This window comes from Pteropus medius, unplaced genomic scaffold (genome assembly GCF_902729225.1).
Source record: "Pteropus medius unplaced genomic scaffold, Ma_sr-lr_union100, whole genome shotgun sequence".
NCBI lineage: Eukaryota > Metazoa > Chordata > Mammalia > Chiroptera > Pteropodidae > Pteropus > Pteropus medius.
In genome coordinates, this window is record NW_024350319.1 from 16,422,219 (window position 1) to 16,441,558 (window position 19,340).

Here is a 19,340-nt window from a genome sequence, read left to right on the forward strand (position 1 = left end):
AATTTTTAAGAAAAACATTTAATGCATTATGCAAATTTTAACAAATTTATAATGGGTCTTGCACATTATTTCCATTTGCAAAGACTAAAGGGAGATCGAAAAGGACAAAGAAAAGCAAACTGCATTTTCTTTTAAAAGTAAGTTGGACTTCTGTTTCTGGCAGTATGGTGGGTTAGATCCCCTAAAGGGCCTTCCTGAAATACTAAAAAGTTTTGTTTTGGTTGTTATGTCTCTTAAGGTATATTCTTCTATGCTAATTTCTTTTCCTTCCTCATCTCATTCTTTATAGGAGAAACCAATCATTTGTCCTATTGACTATCCTGCATTCTGCATTTGGCTGATTGCTTCCTTGTGTATCATCTAACATTAAAGTGTTCCTTTATGCTTTATGTTTTCCATAAACAGAGTTTCATGTAGACGCTTAATTAGATTCTTGTTCAATTTTTTTTTTTTTTCGATAGGAGTACTTCGATGGTGGGGTTATGCTTCTATTACACCACATCATGAAGCACATGACTGACTGTCAGTTTCAGTGATGCTAGAGTGATCAGTGTGTTCAGGTGGTATCAGCCTAATTGCTCCATTATATGAAGTTCCCCATCAAGCTTTCGTATAAAGATTTTAACATCCTTTGATGAACACTGATCCATTATTTTATTAGGGATCTACATTTACTGGCTAGACTTCTAAAAAGAAAAACTTTCCTCAATCAAGTATTTGGTCTACTTGAAACAGAATTCATAAAGGAAAGATAAGTTATATGTTTGAGTCTTTGTCCCAGCAACTTAAAATAATAGCCAATATATTTTTTTAAAAAAACATTATTACATTATTTCAACTAACGAGCAGAAGAATAAATCATAATGGAAATTAGAAAACATTTAGAAGTAATAACAAAACTATTCATCTCAAAACATGAAGGATTCAGCTAAAGCAGAACTTGGGGAAAAGTTACATAGCTTTAAGAGATGGAAAGGCTCAAAATTAAAGAGACAAAACTCCAACTTGAAAAGTAAGAAAAAAGAACAAAATTAAAAGCAAAGAAATCTGAAGGAAGGAAATAAAGGTAGAAACAGAAAGAGGACAGGAAACACACAAGAGAAGGTTCAACAATGCCAAAAGTTCAATCTTCGAAAAGATTTAAAAATTTGACAAATCTTTGGCAAGAAAAAAAGAAAAGCGCAAATAAACATTATGAATGAAAAAGGGACATATCTATAGTTGCCGTAAAGCTTAAAACGTATTTAGAATATACGATTAATTTTGTAACCCAATATTTGAAAACTTAGATAAAATAGATAAAATTTTAGAAAACAACTCACCAAAAATCACTCAGAAAACCTCAATAATCACATAATCACTGAAGAAAAAAAGTGTTTAAATCTTTCCACAAAGAAAGCACCAGCCCACAAGGTCTGTTTATAGGTAAGTTCTATCAAAGTTCAAGGAACAGGCAATTCAAATAATACTGACTCTAGAGAATAGAAACATAGGCAATATTCCCTAACACATTTTATGAGGTTAATATAACTCTTTTACCCAAGCCAAGCAAGGATAACATGAAAGAAAAATTACGGGCCACAGAAACAAAAGTTTTAAACAAAATATTAGCAAACTAAATCCAACACTATAGTAAAAAGAGAATATACTATGATGAAGTTTGTCTTCCTCCCAGGGATGCAAGACTGGTCAAATATCAGAAAATCAATTAATGTTATTAACCACATCAATAGATTAAAGAAGAAAATTATATAGTCATCTCATTGAAGCAAAGAAAAAGTTTTTCACCTGAATTTCCATTTCTAGCTTTTTACTTTAGAGAAACTCTTATACATGTCCCCAGGAGACACTCATGAGCATGTATATAGCAGCATTGAAGATACAGACAAAAACTGAAAAACACTCAAATATACATCAGCAGGAAAATGAATACGTACATCATGGTCTATTCTTACCACAAAATACCACACAAGAGTGAAAATGAATGAACTATAACTACATGTATCAAACTTGATCAAAAGCAGAAAAATCTCACAAGACAATGCAGTGTGACTTTAATCACATAAAGCTATTAGAAGTCAAACTAAACAACACATAATTTAAGAATACATACATTGAGGTGAGACTCAAAGAAAGATAAGACAGTGATTAACACAAAACTTAGAACAGTGGTTACCTCAGGCTGGGAGGAGAGAGAGGTTGGGACTGGGCTTCTGTGGTCCTAGCAATGTTCTATTCCTTAAGCCAGGTGGTAGGCACCCAGGTGTTCACTTTATTATTGGTCTTTAAACTGTACATAAACATTTTATAACTCTTTCTTATATGCTCCATTTTTCACAAAAATAAATAAAAGTTGAGGTAAACTGATGGTGTCTATTTAAGAGAAATAGGATTAAAACAACTTCTGCCAGTAGCTATTCACCCGATAGATTTCCCAGCGGAACTGGAGTTGGAAAGCTGCTCTCCTTCTGTCCATTTCCTCATCAATAATTAATGAAGCTGAGTTACAGCAGGAAAAGGATACAGAACACGTGAAAGTACTACAGATTTTGTTTCTTACCCCGCTCTGCCTACTTCAAAAATCGAGTGGTGATGGTTGTGCAATACTGTGAATGTAATCGATGCCACTTGAATTGCACACTTAAAAATGGTTAAAATGACAAATTTTATGTTATATGTATTTTACCACAATTTTTTAAAAGGAAAAAAAAAATTGAGAAGTAGGAATTAGAATGCCAGACCAGATATTAGGTGCAAATGAGGTGTTAAGCAGATAAAGCTCTTAATATTCCAATATGATTTCAGCTTTGAATAAAATAACTTCTAAGATATTAGCTTAAATATTAAATATACCCCACCCCCCAAAAAAGTTTACAGATAGTGTCAAAGGCAAGCCTCAATGCTTAGTACCTATTTAGAAGTTGGAGCAAAAACATCAGGCTTGAGATGCTGTAGAAAGACCTTTAACCAATGGAAGAAGTTCCTGGTATAAGCTACGCCATAACACTGAGAAGATTTTAGGGAATCTGTTCAGTTCATCTGTTAAGATAACTAAATGGCTGTGAATACAGCTTGTTTTAAGCTGTAGTTCTAATATTATCAGTACCTGTTTAAAAGTAATTTATTAAATGGGTACATTCTGGTAAAAAGGAGTTTTATTGTCAGGAAATGTGATTTACATATCTAGCTTTTCACAAAAGCTTATTTTCTAAAAGAAACACGCTGCTGTTCTGCGCTGCCAAAAAGAATGAAAGTGCCATCAATGGGAGACACAAGGAATATTCTAAGGGGAACTTACTAGGCAGATTCAAAGAATGCCCAAGTCTGCTTGGACACATCTGGAGTCGAGAATGAAGCGTAGGCCCCTTTGACTGCTTGTTCTGTGTTCTTTTGGCTCAATAGGTATGCATACCAAACCCCAGAGGCAGGGCCTTTGCCACTGACAGTGGTAGCACAAGTTGTGCAGTGCACAACCCCAGGGATACTGTTCACAAACCTATAATAAGAATGGTGGCCCCTGTAGCTCAGCAACACAGTGATCCCACCCATAGGTATGGGACATTCAAATGTCACAGGATAAATCCTCCTCCTCCTCCAGGAACATTATATCAAAATGTAAGTAAAGCAAAACATTACTTTTATTTGAAAAAGAAGATGGCTATGTTTTGTCTATATACACGGGATTCAATAAAAAATTCACATTGTCTAAAATATTAAACTTCCATAAAGCTTCATGCTTCCAATGGGCCACCTGGGGCTATATTCCAAGATCTCTGGGGATCAGCCTCTGCCGTTAAGGCTACATGTGTGAAACAGATATTAATTCTCTGATATGTAAGGTATAATGAACTCTCACTATAAATTAAAAATTATTATTGATTGTCTTGCTTATCAGTACAACTAGATTGAATCTGAGGATCCAGATTTTAGCACATGATGTTACAAAATCATAATAGGATCATAAAGAGCTGGAAAGGTTAAATGCTGAAATTACTATTTCTTTAGTAGTTATATTAAACCTACTGTAAAAATTGATTCCAGTTAGACCAATAATAATATTAGGTATTCATATTTGTTGACTTTTGCTATTATTCATCTGATATTAAGCCAAGTTAATTTTCATTGATAATTATTTAAATTCATCTTGCCAGCTGGAATGAAAATTATTTGTAAATGAAACATCTTGAATTAAGAATCTTTTAAATGCAAACCAGATATACTGTCACACAAGGCAAAACTAACCCGTAAACTCACGTTAGAGAAGAACTAGTAGACGAAATCTACGAAATGATATGTATATACTGATAACATTCTTGTAAAATATATGTAAATATATGCATACAAGTGTACTAAAAGGACATACACCCAAATATTGAAATGTTTATCTTTGAATGAAAGTTCATTTTTGTTTTCTTTTCTTCTGCGCTTTTCTGTATTTTCCAAATTCTCTGCATTTAGCATTTTTGCTTTGGTAATTAAAAAAAATCTATAATTAAACAAGAGAATATAAGCCAGATATTAGAAATATTTTTGTATCGCAAAAAGTAAATACAACTATACCTGTGAATAAGACGTCTCCACCATCTAAGGTTGCATTTTCATCTTTCATCTCTACTATATTGAGCTGAAGTTTTTCTAATGCTTCTTTTATCATGTCAACCTGTTGAAAATAATTCAGATTAATATTCTACCATTTTCTAACAAGAAAACCAGTCATCTAAAACTTCTGAACATTGAATCATGCCCCCATGTGCAAACACGCACGCACACATACACACACACACACACACCCCCTTGAGAATATATGGACATATGTAGTATAGTCTGGACTAGTCATAATCATTTGCAAGAGAAGAAATTACCTATTAGAAATTCTCCCTTTTTGTTCCCTCTAGTCTAAGCTCAAGTCAACATTATAGTCCCTTTTTCTGTTGGAGGCTGACTAGTTAGGATACTGTTGGAAGAGTGACTAGTTAGGGCACATGAGTCAAGAAAGGTGGGAGGCAGAACAACCAATCCTCCTACCCTTGCCAGAAAGCACAAGATTTAATTTTAAACATTAAGTCAGTCAGAATTACACACACTCAGAGTAATATGTGGAAGGAATATCAATGACAATAACCAGTACCTTAAAATCACTCAAAAGGACAGTCATTGTTTTCTATGCAGATATTTTCTGAAATGTCGGGATGTCTAAGCCTTCTCTGTATATCTGAACTGTTATTTAAATTTAACCTAGATCCCTAGAGGAGATTAACAAATACAATAATTGCAATCAAACTAAAGAATATTTGAAAATAAATTTCAGGGACTTTCTATGATTCCAGGCTGTAGTCTCAAGCAGAAGAGATATTCTGGGCTGAACTAGGGAATACTTCTAAGGAGATTTACTTTAATACAAGAAAAAAATTTAAGACATAGCAAATGCTCTTTGGAGTTCACAATTTAATGCAAGTCCTTCCAGCAGCTCAATAAAAAGATTTAAATATTTCTAAAGGTTCGTATAAACTTTAACACGGTAAAGACATACATGGAGAAGACATAAATTGGGGCTAAGGGCAAAACAAGAGATCACATGACACTGAGAAAAGCAAGTAGTGCTGCCAAAATAAATGCCCAGTTCACATAGCGAATTGTCAATGAAGAGTTTAAGAGACATAAATAAATATAGCAGAGTAACTTCTAAAGTAATAAAAATGTGAAAATACTTTGACAACAAGCTTGACATTCATACGGTCAAAAAACATATGAGAGAGGATACAAAATAAAATAAATATATCATCTCATCCTTGTCCTGGAACTCATGTAAAAATTCCACAAACCAGAGTGACTCAGAACAATAAAAAATTATTTCCATGGATAAAATGGTCTTAACGTTGTAATAAATACATCTAGCGACCTCTTTTAACAGCAGAATAGGTTTTCCTATGTAACAGGAAGTGGAAATCATTGCTATAGCATAGAAAAGAAGCAAAACACCATTTACCATGACTAGTTGGGCTGCAGCAAATCCAGGAAAACACAACTGTTTCTGGCATCTGCCTCTGTGTCCATGGAAAATTCACTCAGCTTAGAGAGCGATCATGAAAACTGAGCTACTATTACCTTTTGATTTTTATTATGAATGCTACTGCTTCTGTTATAACAACATTTCAAAGATTACTAGATATTCAGCAATAACATGTATTTTGGTGTGAAAGTTTATAACTAACTTAACTCAGGAACTTTATTCAACTCTTTAAGAGTTTAAAGAGAACACAAGTTAAGAGGCTAACATATACCAGTTTCAGAAACATTGTATTTCTTTAAGTCCTACATCTTTCAAATTAAAATTTTAGAGGATAAAATGCTTGTGGTTTCTTAAAAGTTAAAACAGCTGCACTGACATGAAAAAACTGGCTTTTGTGCAAAGGCAGTACTTTTTAAAAAAAATATTCAGTCACATCTATATAAACAAAGTCATCAAGATAGGTCTATACCACAAACACTGATGACACTCTATTACTTTCAGAATGAAGGGGATACACAAGTTAAAAAAAATTTTAAGCATCAACACAAGTTAAAAAAAAAATTTTAATCATCAAGTAAACGGTTTTGAGATTTGTACGACCATATGGCATCAAGTTGGCAATGCTAACCACTGGGAAATTTCTGGAGAAGAAACAAGAGACTAAACCGGAGGATGTCCATTGAGAACCGCATACTCTTGGCACCAGGGTTTCATGAAGCAGAAAAACTCGGCTGCAAACAAGGCCCAGTGTTGCCCTGACACACAGACCCATAGCAAGCCAATGATTCTGGCAGGTAAAACACTAAACATAACTATAGATAGAAGTGGGAAGTTTTGCAGGAGAAGATCCAAACCATGAGCCTTCAAGATACTGCCCTTTCTGTGGTTACATAGCCATGGTTAATGCTGACTTAAATAACTTTCAAGAGGAAAAAAGAAAGACCAAATAACACACCCACCTTTCGCTGAGACACCATCAGAACAAACAGTATTAATTCCAAAGGCTGAGTTGAACGGGTCAGTTTAGCCAATGAAATTAGAAATAAATAGGGTAAATTAGAGAAATGACATTAATTTATTTAAAAATTAGTTATATAATTTTCATACTCTATTCTAAAGATTTACAAGACCTTTCTTCTCTTTTTACTCTACATGCATTGTTTCATCTTTTTACTTTACGCTCCTATTTTTTTGCCTCATCTTTTTTCCTCCCACCCTTTGCTACAGACTTTTTCTCTGCCACAGTGGGTTCAGAACACCCCTACTCCCAATAACTCAACCCATATCTCTCTTTTCAAGAGCTAGTCTAGTTTTCGAGGTAATTATCTTTTCCTTTCCTTCTTCCTTCCCTCTGCCCCTCCCCCCTGCCTTTTTTTCTTGGAGTACTATAGTCAAAAAATATAGAGATTTCGGGGTTATACATTCATGGTTACTCCACTGGGAAAAGCTGTATAGTGTACTGATCAAGAGCCTGAGATTCAAATCCTTGCTCTGCTACTTATTGGCCAAGTGACTTAGGTTGTTTAACTTTCTGAGCCTCAGTTTTTACATCATTAAAATGAGTGGTTAGTCATCATAACAGTACCAACTTCCTAGACTCCTTTTGACCATTAAATACATTTTAAAGCACTTAGCACATAGTAATTGCTCAATAAACCTTAGAAACAATTTTTATTATTTTGATGAATACCAGCTTGTGTGCACCTAGTGACAAATACTTGTGCTATGAAACTGACCCACGAGAGAAAGCTGTTTCTTTTTTTAATTTGGACAAGTTTCTTGTGTTTTACCATCCCATGACAGATCTCATCTGCTTTCCAGTGAATTAAAATTAGTCTTTTCTACAAAGCCCATGTAAAGTTAGAGCACAAACACTGAGGACAGATTGAAATTTAAATCAATCCAATTTGATTCCTTCCAGATCCTGGAAGCTGTCAGGCTATGTGGTAGATTTCTTGTATAATCTCTGCTTTGAAATAGCCCCTGGAAGTACTATATAAGGTGGGAAGTGGGCCTGTCTAGTAAGATGTCCCACAGGACTCAAAAGAGTGTCAGCCGAGATGAAACAGAATAATTACAGTTACTAATAAAGACATTGCTACTTTAAAGGATTCAGTCTAAAGAATTCCCTCTCTTTCTCAATGCCTGGTCTCCTTTTCTTACATTTTCTAACCTACTCTCTTCTTATCTTTTTTTATGGCTCTCATTTCTGTTCCATTATTTGTCTTATCATGTTTACATCGTCAGCCTGTCTTCTCATTTCTCTCCTTCTGAGTTCTCATGGCGATTAGAAAGAACTGGGGATTTCAATACAGCCTCTATTATTTATTAGCTATGTGAGTTGGAATGAGTTAACCTCTCTGAGCCTCAATTTCCTAATCTGAAAATGGGATGATGTTTTCTAACGGGGAGTACGCAAGTAACAAATAAGCTAATATACAAAAAGCACCTAGTTTAGTGCTTGGCACATTGTGCTCAAAACTAGTAGTTGCTGAGATCACTGTTATTTTAACCTAAATTAATTCAGTGCTTGGTTTGGACTCTGGTTACCTTTCAAAAAGGAATAAAAGATAAAAACATACCATTTTCAGCATTAACTAAAACTCTTTTGATGCCAACTCTCTTGTTCTTCTTGCAAAATCTCCCCCAAACACAAAATACCAAAACAAATATAAAACCTTATATGTTTTTTATTCATGATAGCTTGCAATAACACCATAATTAGTTTAATACTCTATTTAGATATCAATATTTTCCAGTTGGCCCTGTCCAAAGTTGATTTTGTTGCGTATTTTAAACATATTGTTCACTTTGAATGTTTCACACATTCACTTTGGATGCCGTGAATGTTTTCGTGAGGCCTGTTGAGCAATTCTGTGCTGCGACTCTATTAAAAATCTGCATCAACCTCTGTGTACTAAGCTGCTTCTCTCTAGCTGCTCCTGCTCAATTAGTTGCCAGATGTTATGACTACAAATGAGGCCCATGGCAGTGGCCTGTCTGCGGTCAATATGTCTCAGTCACTTACAGTTCTGCCCTGTGGTGAGAGCGCTATCACCATCACTAGCACTAGAGTTTCAATGCCCATTTAAGTGTTCTGAGTCCCTTTTAACTCATCATGTTATAAGAGCTTTAAAATTACACTGTAATCCTATTCATACTCATCTAGCGCTAAAAAAATGAATTGCAGCAACCTAGCTTCATTGGTAGTTGGTAGTTGGAGATGTTTTCATTTTCTCAACTTGTTGCTGATTTTGTTTTGTCTTTTAATGTTAAGTGTGACACAGATCATGCAGAGAAAGCTCTTCAAAAGGCTGATGTGACAGCTCTCACATGTGAAAAGGTAGCTGGCCTGATGGTGCATCAAAGTTACACTGTGTTGTCCTGGTCAAACTCAAAAGGCTCTCGCATTTCATTTGTTTATGTCACCTTAATGTTTTTTGTTAATCAGCACATCTTTGGTCCTGTGGCCACTTGGACTAGTACATTTGGCTGAATTTATAACAATTTTTAACGTCCGTATCATGCTTTCAAATATATTTTCTTATTTGATCAACATTTTAGTTTGATAAACATTTAGTGGATACCAACTTTTTTTTTTTTAAATCAGGCCACAAAGAATAATTAATAATAATAATAAAAACCACGAAACCACAGTCCCTGTCCTTGGGAATTTAACAATCTAATGGGGCAGGTATATCTTATGAAAAATAATGACCATAAAATGAAAAATTTGTTGTGATGCTGACAGTAACTCCAAAAGGTAAGAAGGGTAGGCATTAGTATACCTATTTTACATGGGTGAACTGAGGCTAAGGGAGGTTGACTGTCTTGCCGAGTCAAGCCTTCTAAGTCCATGTTCATGTCCATGTTCACTGCACTGTGTGATTATGATTCTCATGAGGTCTCATCATGAAGCACAGCCTCATCAGAATTGGAGCACACACCTTCTGTTTTCCAACTCTGTACATTTAAGTCCACTGGGTATTACGAGATCCTATGCCAAGGTGACTTTGGATTCCATTATCTCTTCCTATCAGAGATGGATGACATTTCTGTATGTGAGGGTCTTAAAATTCTAAGGTGCAATGTGATTAAAATGCTAAGTAAAATGAACATAACACACAAATCACATTAGGAATGTTCACCAAGGATGGCTTGTATATTATTTACAACCCTTCACTGTGGGATGCCTTAGGTTCATGTTCAAAGAATGTTCAGTGGTTAATTCCTTAACTTTTCCACATGTGCTGATTAAATGACTAAAACTAACCAAAACTACGAAAGAAAAAAAAAAGATCAAAAAGAGGTTTAATACTAAATGACTCAGTCTTAAAAATTCCTAAATAAAAACATACTGGAATCCTCTTTTGAACTCCAATTTTAGGACAAAGCTCTTAGGAGGAATTTAGTTAGCAATATAGTAGCAAACAATATTTTCTTCCTATGTGCCAGACACTCTCCTATGAACTCATATTTAACTTATCTAACCTTCAGAATCTGATGAAACTAGTACAAGCATTATTTCTGTTCTATAGATGAGAAAACCAAGGCAAGGTAATTGACTTGCCCAAGCTCTTATAGCAGCAGAGCTGAGATTTGAACTTAGTATCAAAAAAAGATAATTTAGATATCTACTATGCAGTCAAATGAAAATAAATGTTAGAATGACTGTGAAAATCTACAATATCTCTTAAAAACAGATTACGTTCACTTTGTTTGAACAAAAATGTGGACTCAGACATTCTGGAAGAATGAAGGGACAGAGGCTACAAATTGCAGCAATCTGAATTTAGGTTTGGTTTCTAAAGATTCTAATTTTTTTTCCCCCCAAGCACAGACAAACTAAGGTTAATTAATTTGGGAAGCCACTACTTCATCTTTCCAATATCTAGATCAGATTATTAGAAGAGGTTATTTGTGGAAAAATCTTTGTAAACAGTTGTATTTTAATTACAGTGAGATTATAAAGCATATGGACATGTGGACATACTCCACACCCAGACACTATTCAGACTCCAAAACAATCCAATTAATCTGAAAAGATGAGAAGGGTTTCTACTACATTGGAAAGTATAGTAGGCAGAATTCTAAGATGGTGCCCAAGAATGCTACCCCCTGATGTATATGTTGAGTCAAAATCTCTCTTTGAATGTGAGAAGAACCTGTAAATACAATGAGATATCGTTCTTGTGGTCAGGTTATGCTTCACGGCATAGGTAAGATATGTTGCTGATGCAATTAATATTTCTAATTAGTTGAGTTAATCAAAAGGGAGATTATTCTGGGTGAGTCTGACTTAATTGGGTGAGCCTTTCACAGAAGGTTTAAAGGTCAGAGGTGGACAAAGAGAAATGTTCTACTGGTAAGGAAGAAAGTAAACAACGTGTAGGGAACTGCCTATGGAGGGGGCCGACAGGGTGGCCTCTAGGAACTGAGAGTAACACCCAGCTGATAGCCAGCAAAAAAACTGGGGCCTTCATCCTATATCATAAGAAACTGAATTCTGCCAACAACATGAATGAGTTTGGAAGAGGACCTAAACTCCGGAGGAGAACACAGCCCAGGTAACAACCAGGTGTACTGTGCCCAGGCTTCTGACCAACAAAAACTGTGAGATAATAAATGGGTGTTCTTTAAAGTTGCTATGTTTATGGTAAGCTGTTACATTGCAACAGAAAACCAATACAGAAACCAGATTTAAACAGATTTTTTAAAAAAGTATTTTTAAAGACCTTTTATTAGAGGTGAAAAAGTTGAACTCAAATGTTCATTTCCAAGTCGTTTGTTCAAAATACTGCTCACATACTCTTAAGGTATTTTTAAGGAGTTACCAATAAAATAATGTTTTAAATGAGTTTAGGGTCTCAGACACACCAATTTTCTTAATCTGTTATTTACTGAAATATTGTACAGTTATATTTTAAAATAAGGAAAACAAGTTACAGTCCTGCTTTTTATTTTAGCTAAAAATCTAATACATGCTCATAGAAATTAAAATGAGAAAACTATATTTGTAAAAAGTAATACAAAGCAAGAATATTCTTTAGGTCATTCTAATCTTATTCTCATTTTCATTCATTCAGTAAATATTGAGTGTCTGTTGTGAGCTAGACACCATGCTAGACAGTGGTCAGTGACCATAAAAATAGACCTGGCCCCTGATGTATAGTGCCCATAGGGAGACAGACATTAAAGATTCACACAAGTCAACATACAAGTTATACATTATGATAAAAGCTTTGAAAGAAAACAATAGCATGCTTTGAGAAATAGAAGAGGTACTTAATTCAGAGGTCAAAGAAAGTCACTTTGAGAAAGTAATATTTAAGCTAAGAAATCAAAATGTTAATAGTAATTATCTATCCCTGCTCATGGGTCATCTGGAATTCTTCCTTAGAACCAAAAGAGATGTGATCTTCAAGATTGTGAACAGTTCAAACTTAGTCTACTAGAAAATTTAGCAAAGGGTTTACTGTCTTAGAAAAATGGTCAATAGAACTGAAAATTATTTAATATGTTAAAATCTTCAAAAGTTGTTAGGGTCAAGTACATGTCAATAATACTGTAATCATTCTGGGAACTCATGATATTTATAGAATGGTTAACATGTATAAAAGTTTTATAACCTTCTGGTTCATTTTCCTCTTTTGTAATAATAATTGTTGCATGAATAACTCTTGAAACATTTCCCAAAAACTATTAAATATCCATTGCATTTTTTCCTCTTGATTTCTTGGATTTTTAAACCTACTGGTTTATTTCTAGTGGCAAGTTCTAAGAATTAACCAGGATATTTAGCATCTTTGTTTCCACATTTGTAAGATGAGGGGGCAGATCTTAAAAATGAGGTCATTTCCAGCTCTGGATTTCTGAGAGCTGTAGTCTCAAAACAATTTTTGGCATTCATAAATGTGACTCTAACTGTAATTCTATCTCCCTTCCATAGAGTTTACTGAAAACATCCCAGATGATTACTCATGAGTAAAGTATGATGGCGTTTAACCAAATTCAGTCAGAAGCAAGAAGTTGGGTATATGAATGGAGAGAAGATAGGGCAAACCCATAAGTGGATTTAAAAATCCTAGAAGGATAGGACCCCTCAGAGGTGAACAGAAAGATTCTAACATAGTAAGGAAAGACTATATCTAGAAAACAATGTGTGTGAGTATCAACACTAACTTATGATACTTAAAAAAAAATATTTAATTAGTTAATTATTTTTTTTTATTATGGTGACATCGGTTAATGAAATCCAGTAAGTTTCAAGTGTACAATTCAACAGTAAGGCATATATATATTGCATTGTGTGCTCACCGCCCATAGTTAGATTTTTTTCTGTCACTACATATTTGACACCTTTTACCCCACCTACCTCCATACTTAGGTATTATTTTATTTTTTGAGTAAACCAAGGTGTTTCTGATTACCTGCCAATAGTGAGAATAATTATACTATACAGAGCATCCACAATGTCTATCCACAGGGCCAAATGTTGTCAGGCCCTGCTTCACTGCTAACCTCTACGTACTTTCTCATAGCTACGTAAAGTATAGTAGGTTTCATCAATTTTAGATTAATCCTTACTCAGTTCCCAGAATCAATCATGACCTGAGAAAGGAAGATCTAACAAGCTCCATCTTGGCTCATGCTTTGAGATTTAGCATTAAATCATTCTTTATACTTTGTCCCACTTGAGACTATATACCGGGGCACTGCTTTGGTTCTTTTCCCTGGAGTCTTGTGCTAGTAACTTATGTCAGTCTCTTCCTATTAATTGAGTCCTTCTCTGTGCTATCCCTAAGGATTTGAGCATTGGTTCTTCAGTCTAGCACTGTAGACAAGCTTTCCAGGTGTCTGCTATATACATACGATCTCTATTATTTCTCTCCATCTCCTCAACATAGAATCAGTATCACCAAGATCTAAGAATTCACTTCTTAACAATTCATAACTCTAGCTCTCTTCTACAATTTTAATGCTACAGACTTACCAAAATTAATATTAAGTAAAATTTATTAATTTTTGAGTGCCAAGCACTGTGCTAAGTGATTTTACATGGATTATCTCATTTAATCATTAACATATCCCTTCAGGTACCTCCTTGGCTAAATCACTTATGGAAGTTCCACCTCTCTTGCCAGGGACTGGTGCAAATGACATAATTTTGACCACTGAAGGGAGGTCTGTTGATAGGTTCCTAGAGGCACAGAAAGAAACATACTCTCTTCTTCTTTTGGACATTATCTGAATAGGCACTGGTCTGAGACCACAGCCATCACTAAGGATGGCAGGACAGAGAGACTGAAGAACCTGGTTCTTTGACGATATTGGTGAACTGATGAATTGATCAACCTGAGAGGCTTGGCGCTCTTAATTTATGAACTTTTGAATTTCCTTAACCATTTTTAATTGAGTTTTCTACTAGCTGCAGCTAAAAGCAACTCATTTACTTATATAACAAAACTGACAAGCAGTATCGAGAGTCCACAACGATAAACCATATTATTAAAATTCATTATATTTTGATGTAGAAACAACCATTAATGAAAGATTTTTCTTTCTCTAGGAATACATCTTGACTTACCATTCCACAAATTACACAATATGCAAGATGTGACTTTTTAAACTGATAATATTTGCTATCTTGGCTGATAAGAATGCTGATCAAATGCCATTTATAACACTAAGACCATCCTGCTTATAGAAAACAGCAGATTATAACTAATACTTTCTAAAGCCAAAAGTGCCCCAAGAAGTATTATATTACTCAGTTCTGTAGATAAAGCATAAATGTTATAGCTCCATATTTCAGACTTAGAAGTTAATGTTCCAGCACTCATCTCTGAACCAGTGCTCAAATCTGGAGGACATGTGAATAAGAAAGTTAGACAGAAATGCTGAAAGAAAGCTAACGGGGACAGAGTACAAAGGAGAAATAAAAACAGCCCTGAAGAAAAGTGAGAAAGATCCCTCTCATTATCTGGAGTGAACACAACAACAAAGTTCTAGATGTTTAAAAGTCCCTCCAGAAAGATGTCATAGGAAGACGGTCTTCCGAAAGAAGGCTGGAAGCAACATTTAGCTTTTTAAATGAAAACCAGGGCGAGAGTTCTGCTGGTGTTGTCTCCTGACATAAAATGTACTAAATTGAGTGGTCCATTTCCTTGATGACAATAATGATATAACACATGTACTGAGCATCTAAGAGCAACTGACATTGCGTCTGTAGAGAACAAATAAAAACATGATTTATCACTAAATACTGAATGAAAATAGATGTCAGCTGCCAAAGGCCTGCAGAATTTAGTATGTTGAGAACTAGGGAACTGACAAGTTTCTAAAATTTTAAACTAATTTTCCCGAAAGTTGAGAAGCATAATTTGCTGTACATGTTGTCCAAAATAAGCACTGGATAGCCTGAAGTGCCCCAAATTTTGTGTGAATTCAGAGAAGCTGCATGCTGCCACGTATAAAGGCAAACAGCCTTAAAGTATGAGAAATATTTTGTATGTTTAGTGCACAATTCATACATTGTAGGCATTAAGCTGCCCCAGAAGCCTTCTAACAGACCCCTGTTCCCACTCCAACTGCAGGCCTTCTGTGTGTTCCCATGTGCCCCAAGGCATCCTACTAACTAAAGATCTGGCCCCAGTAGACTCTCTATATGTTTATTGAATAAACAACTGGACAACTTTGCAAGTTAGACAAAATTTCTAGAAATGCTATAACAAATTTATGCATAAGGCAAAACTACTCACTTTATTTAGCCAAAGTATAGTAACAAGGTAGGGTGACCTCTTCTAGACAACTCTTGTAGCATTTCAAGGGTGAGCAGACTCATTTTTACTTCTAAAGACCTCCAAGTGAGATATCTACCCTGAGTGTATTGGTCATAATAACCACTAAAGGCCACTCTTCTCTCAACCTTCTCCAATAATTTCTTTCATTTACCTAGTCATTCGACCAAATATCTGTTCAGCATTTTAAATATACTTGGCACTATTGTAGGCCTTGGGACTACACCAGGGAAAAGAGAAGACCTCTGTGTATCATCTGGTAAGGATGTAGAGAGATATACAACAAATAATAAACATAAAAATTATTACATATATTAGATAATGGTAAGTACTATGCATAGATATAATTCAGGGGATGCAATACTTAAAAAGTGGGTGATTATTGTAGATTGGGAGGTCGGGAACAGCCTTTCTGGAAATGTGACATTTGGGCTGAGACCTGAATGACTGAAAGGACCAACCCTGTTGCCATCAGGGAGAAGAATGTTCCAACAAGAGCCAGGCAAAGGCTTTAAGATGAAAATAAGGTTAACTAGTTCAAAGAACAGAAAGATAGCCAGTATGGGGCTTACACAAATAAGGCAAGTGTTATGGGTTAAATTGTGTCTCCCCCAAATTTGTATGTTGAAGTCCTAATCCCCACTACCTCAGAATGTGACTGTATTGGAAGTCTTTAAGGAGGTAATCAGGTTAACATGAGGTCACTAGGGTGGGCCCTAATCCAATATGACAGGCGTCATAAGAAGAGGAGATTGGGATACAGATAGCTACAGAGAGAAGAACATGTGAAGACACAGAAGGCAGCCATTTACAAGCCAGGAGAGGCCTCAGGAGAAACCAACCCTACCAACACCTTGATTTTGGACTTCTAGCCTCCAGAATTGTGAAAAAAGAAGTTTCTATTATTTAAGCCACCAGTCTGAGGTAGTTTGTTATGGCAGCTCCAGCTCTAGAAAACTAATACAGCAAGGTAGCAGATAAAGGTGGGGGATTCAGGAAGAAGACAGATCAGACAGAACTGTGTAAACCAGCATGAAGGGTTGAGATTTTAAGTGTTATCAGAAGCCTCTGGAACTTTAAAGGAGGGGAGTGATGCAATCTAATTTACAAAGATAATTCTGGCTAGATGCATTGTGAAAATGGATTGGAAGGAAAGAATGGAAGCAGAGAAATTAGTTAAGAGGCAACTGCAGTAGTCCAAATGAAAGATAATGGTGGCTTGGACAAAGATAGTAATAGCAAAGACAGAATAGTGGCTGAATATGGAATGTGTTTTGAAGGAGAGTTCATAGGACTTGGTGGTAGATTGGATGTGGGAAGGAAGGAAAGATGAGAATTAAGAATAACTTAGATTTTTGTCTTGAGCAATTGAGTGGACAGTGGACTAATTTTTGATATAGAAAAAGCAGAAGAAAGGAGCAAGTCTGGGGAGAAAATTGAAAAGTTCTGTTTTGGCCATGTTGAATTTGAAATGCCTTCTACATATTCAAACAGAGAGGCCGACACATTTGAACGCATTAATCTAGACTTCTGAGGCGTAGTCAGAACTAGACATAATATTTAGGGGTCAATACATAAAAATAGAAAACCTAGGGACATTAGAACTATCTCAAACTGTGGACTGCAGGAAGTGGTGTGAGAAATCTGGCCTTGATAATTCCTCTTAACAAGTATTCCAAGAGACTCTTGGACATATTTTTGGTCCATTGCTATTGCAAGGTATTGTGGCTGTTTGCAGCAATGAATGGAAAAATCTCCCTTTGGCAGGAAAGGGCTTCTTAATGAACATTCATTATGATTGCACAGATAAAGGTCTGGAAACACAGAAATGGATTGTAATAAACTTTCCAAATATAATAGGCGTGTGAAGGCTTCAAGTGCTACTTCTTGCCAATTGCCTGTACCTTCTCTTGTTAAATTAAGTTTTGTGGAAGCTATAAAACATAACAGTAGTTAAAGATTTTATTCTTTCAGAAACCATCAATTTTGAAATTATGATCACTTGAACAGGAGACAAGGTGAAGTTCATTAAGGAAATAAATAAAGTAAGCAAGGCTATAGGAAGACCTTTCAGACACGTTTTAGAGCAGCTCATCCAAAATACATTGATACTATAGCACCATAGGACTGAAGGAATCCTTGCTGTGCTAATTAAAACACATTCTTATTTCCTTATTAAAGTAAGCCCCCTAAAGATCTTGGCTCAGAAACCCTTCATTAGCATATTCTCAATGACTGCTGTAAGTGCTAAAAATGAGTAAGGCTGCATTTCTTTAAAAAAAAAATACTATACTTACTAATATTTTAACAATAGAAACACATTTTCTTTGTAATTGGTGCAAGTTGGTGCTTTTTTGACTGTACCACATTGCCCAGTGTTCGAACACAATATTCAGGATGGTTTTTAGAATACCGAGATTATTTTTCGGAATACTGATTTTTTTTTTCCCTTTTCCTAGTCATAGGTTTTTGGGTTTGTTGTGATAAAAACCTTCATTAGAGATGATTGTGACAGGCTCCAATCAGGGCTAGCAGAGTACACAGAAATTCATTCTGAGAAGCTGCCTTCTGATGCCAGGCTGCAGTGTGGCAAGTGATTTTGTAAATATTCCCCACTTTGTCATATGTTCAAACATTTGTTCCTCTTGGAGCTTATTTTTAAAATGTTCATGAAAAACCACCAGCCGAATATTTGTATGCTTATGGATATTAAATAAAGCTTATTTCCAAACAAAGTTTTACAAAGTGGCTAGTTTCAAAAAATTATCCTTGTTTTTGACAGTTGTCCGTATTCTGACATGGTAGTAATAAAAATAGTGAGTAATTTCTCTTCTCTGTTATCAAATCTGGGCATGATCAGCTGGACCAAGACTGGAAGTCTGATAATATTTTCCTAATAGAAATTTTCTAGTCAACGTTTTACCAAGAAAAACTAATTATTGTCTAACTAACGAGTTTTGTCTTTCCTAAATTACTTTAGAAAAATATAGTAACATTCTTGCCATTATAATTTTTCCTCCTTTAAAAAAGAAGAGTTTATTTCTGCTTCCATTTATCACTAAGTAGTAACTAATTTTGAAATAAACCATTAATTTGAGGAATAGCTACCAGAGATATAACACAGAAAGGACTTCATATTTGGTTTTGAGTATCACTCAAAGTAAAATAAACTTTATGCCATCTAGTGTCTCTCCTTATGAGGCAGGGCATGATGAAATTAGATTCTCATAAATGTCATTGCCTCTATTTATTGTCTTTTTCCTTGAACCAGGGCTGAGTTGGCTAGGATCCATTGTCTCTCAACCAGACTTATCATGGATCAGGTGCATTCCATTTCACGACAGGAATGTGCTTATTACAAAATGTACAAAGCTCATAGTCTAACAGCGCACAATCTGTTGGCAAAAAACACATTGTTTAATAGTGGGTCTAGTCTGAAAGTTTTCTGATGTATTGAAACTAAATTTAATATCCCATAAGTTGACACTCAAACCTTGAAATAAATCTCTAATGAACTTGTAATGTTTATG

At 35.2% G+C, this 19,340-nt stretch overlaps 1 protein-coding gene across 2 annotated transcripts in view; it reads right to left on the bottom strand.

Annotated features, from left to right (window-relative positions):
- Window positions 1-19,340, bottom strand: part of DDAH1 (dimethylarginine dimethylaminohydrolase 1) — a 207,043-nt gene that overhangs the window by 34,631 nt on the left and 153,072 nt on the right. For both annotated transcript variants that reach the window (XM_039838728.1, XM_039838729.1), the window contains exon 2: window positions 4,561-4,660. In XM_039838728.1, the coding sequence (XP_039694662.1) occupies window positions 4,561-4,660 (100 nt within the window). The remainder of the gene's footprint in view (window positions 1-4,560; window positions 4,661-19,340) is intronic.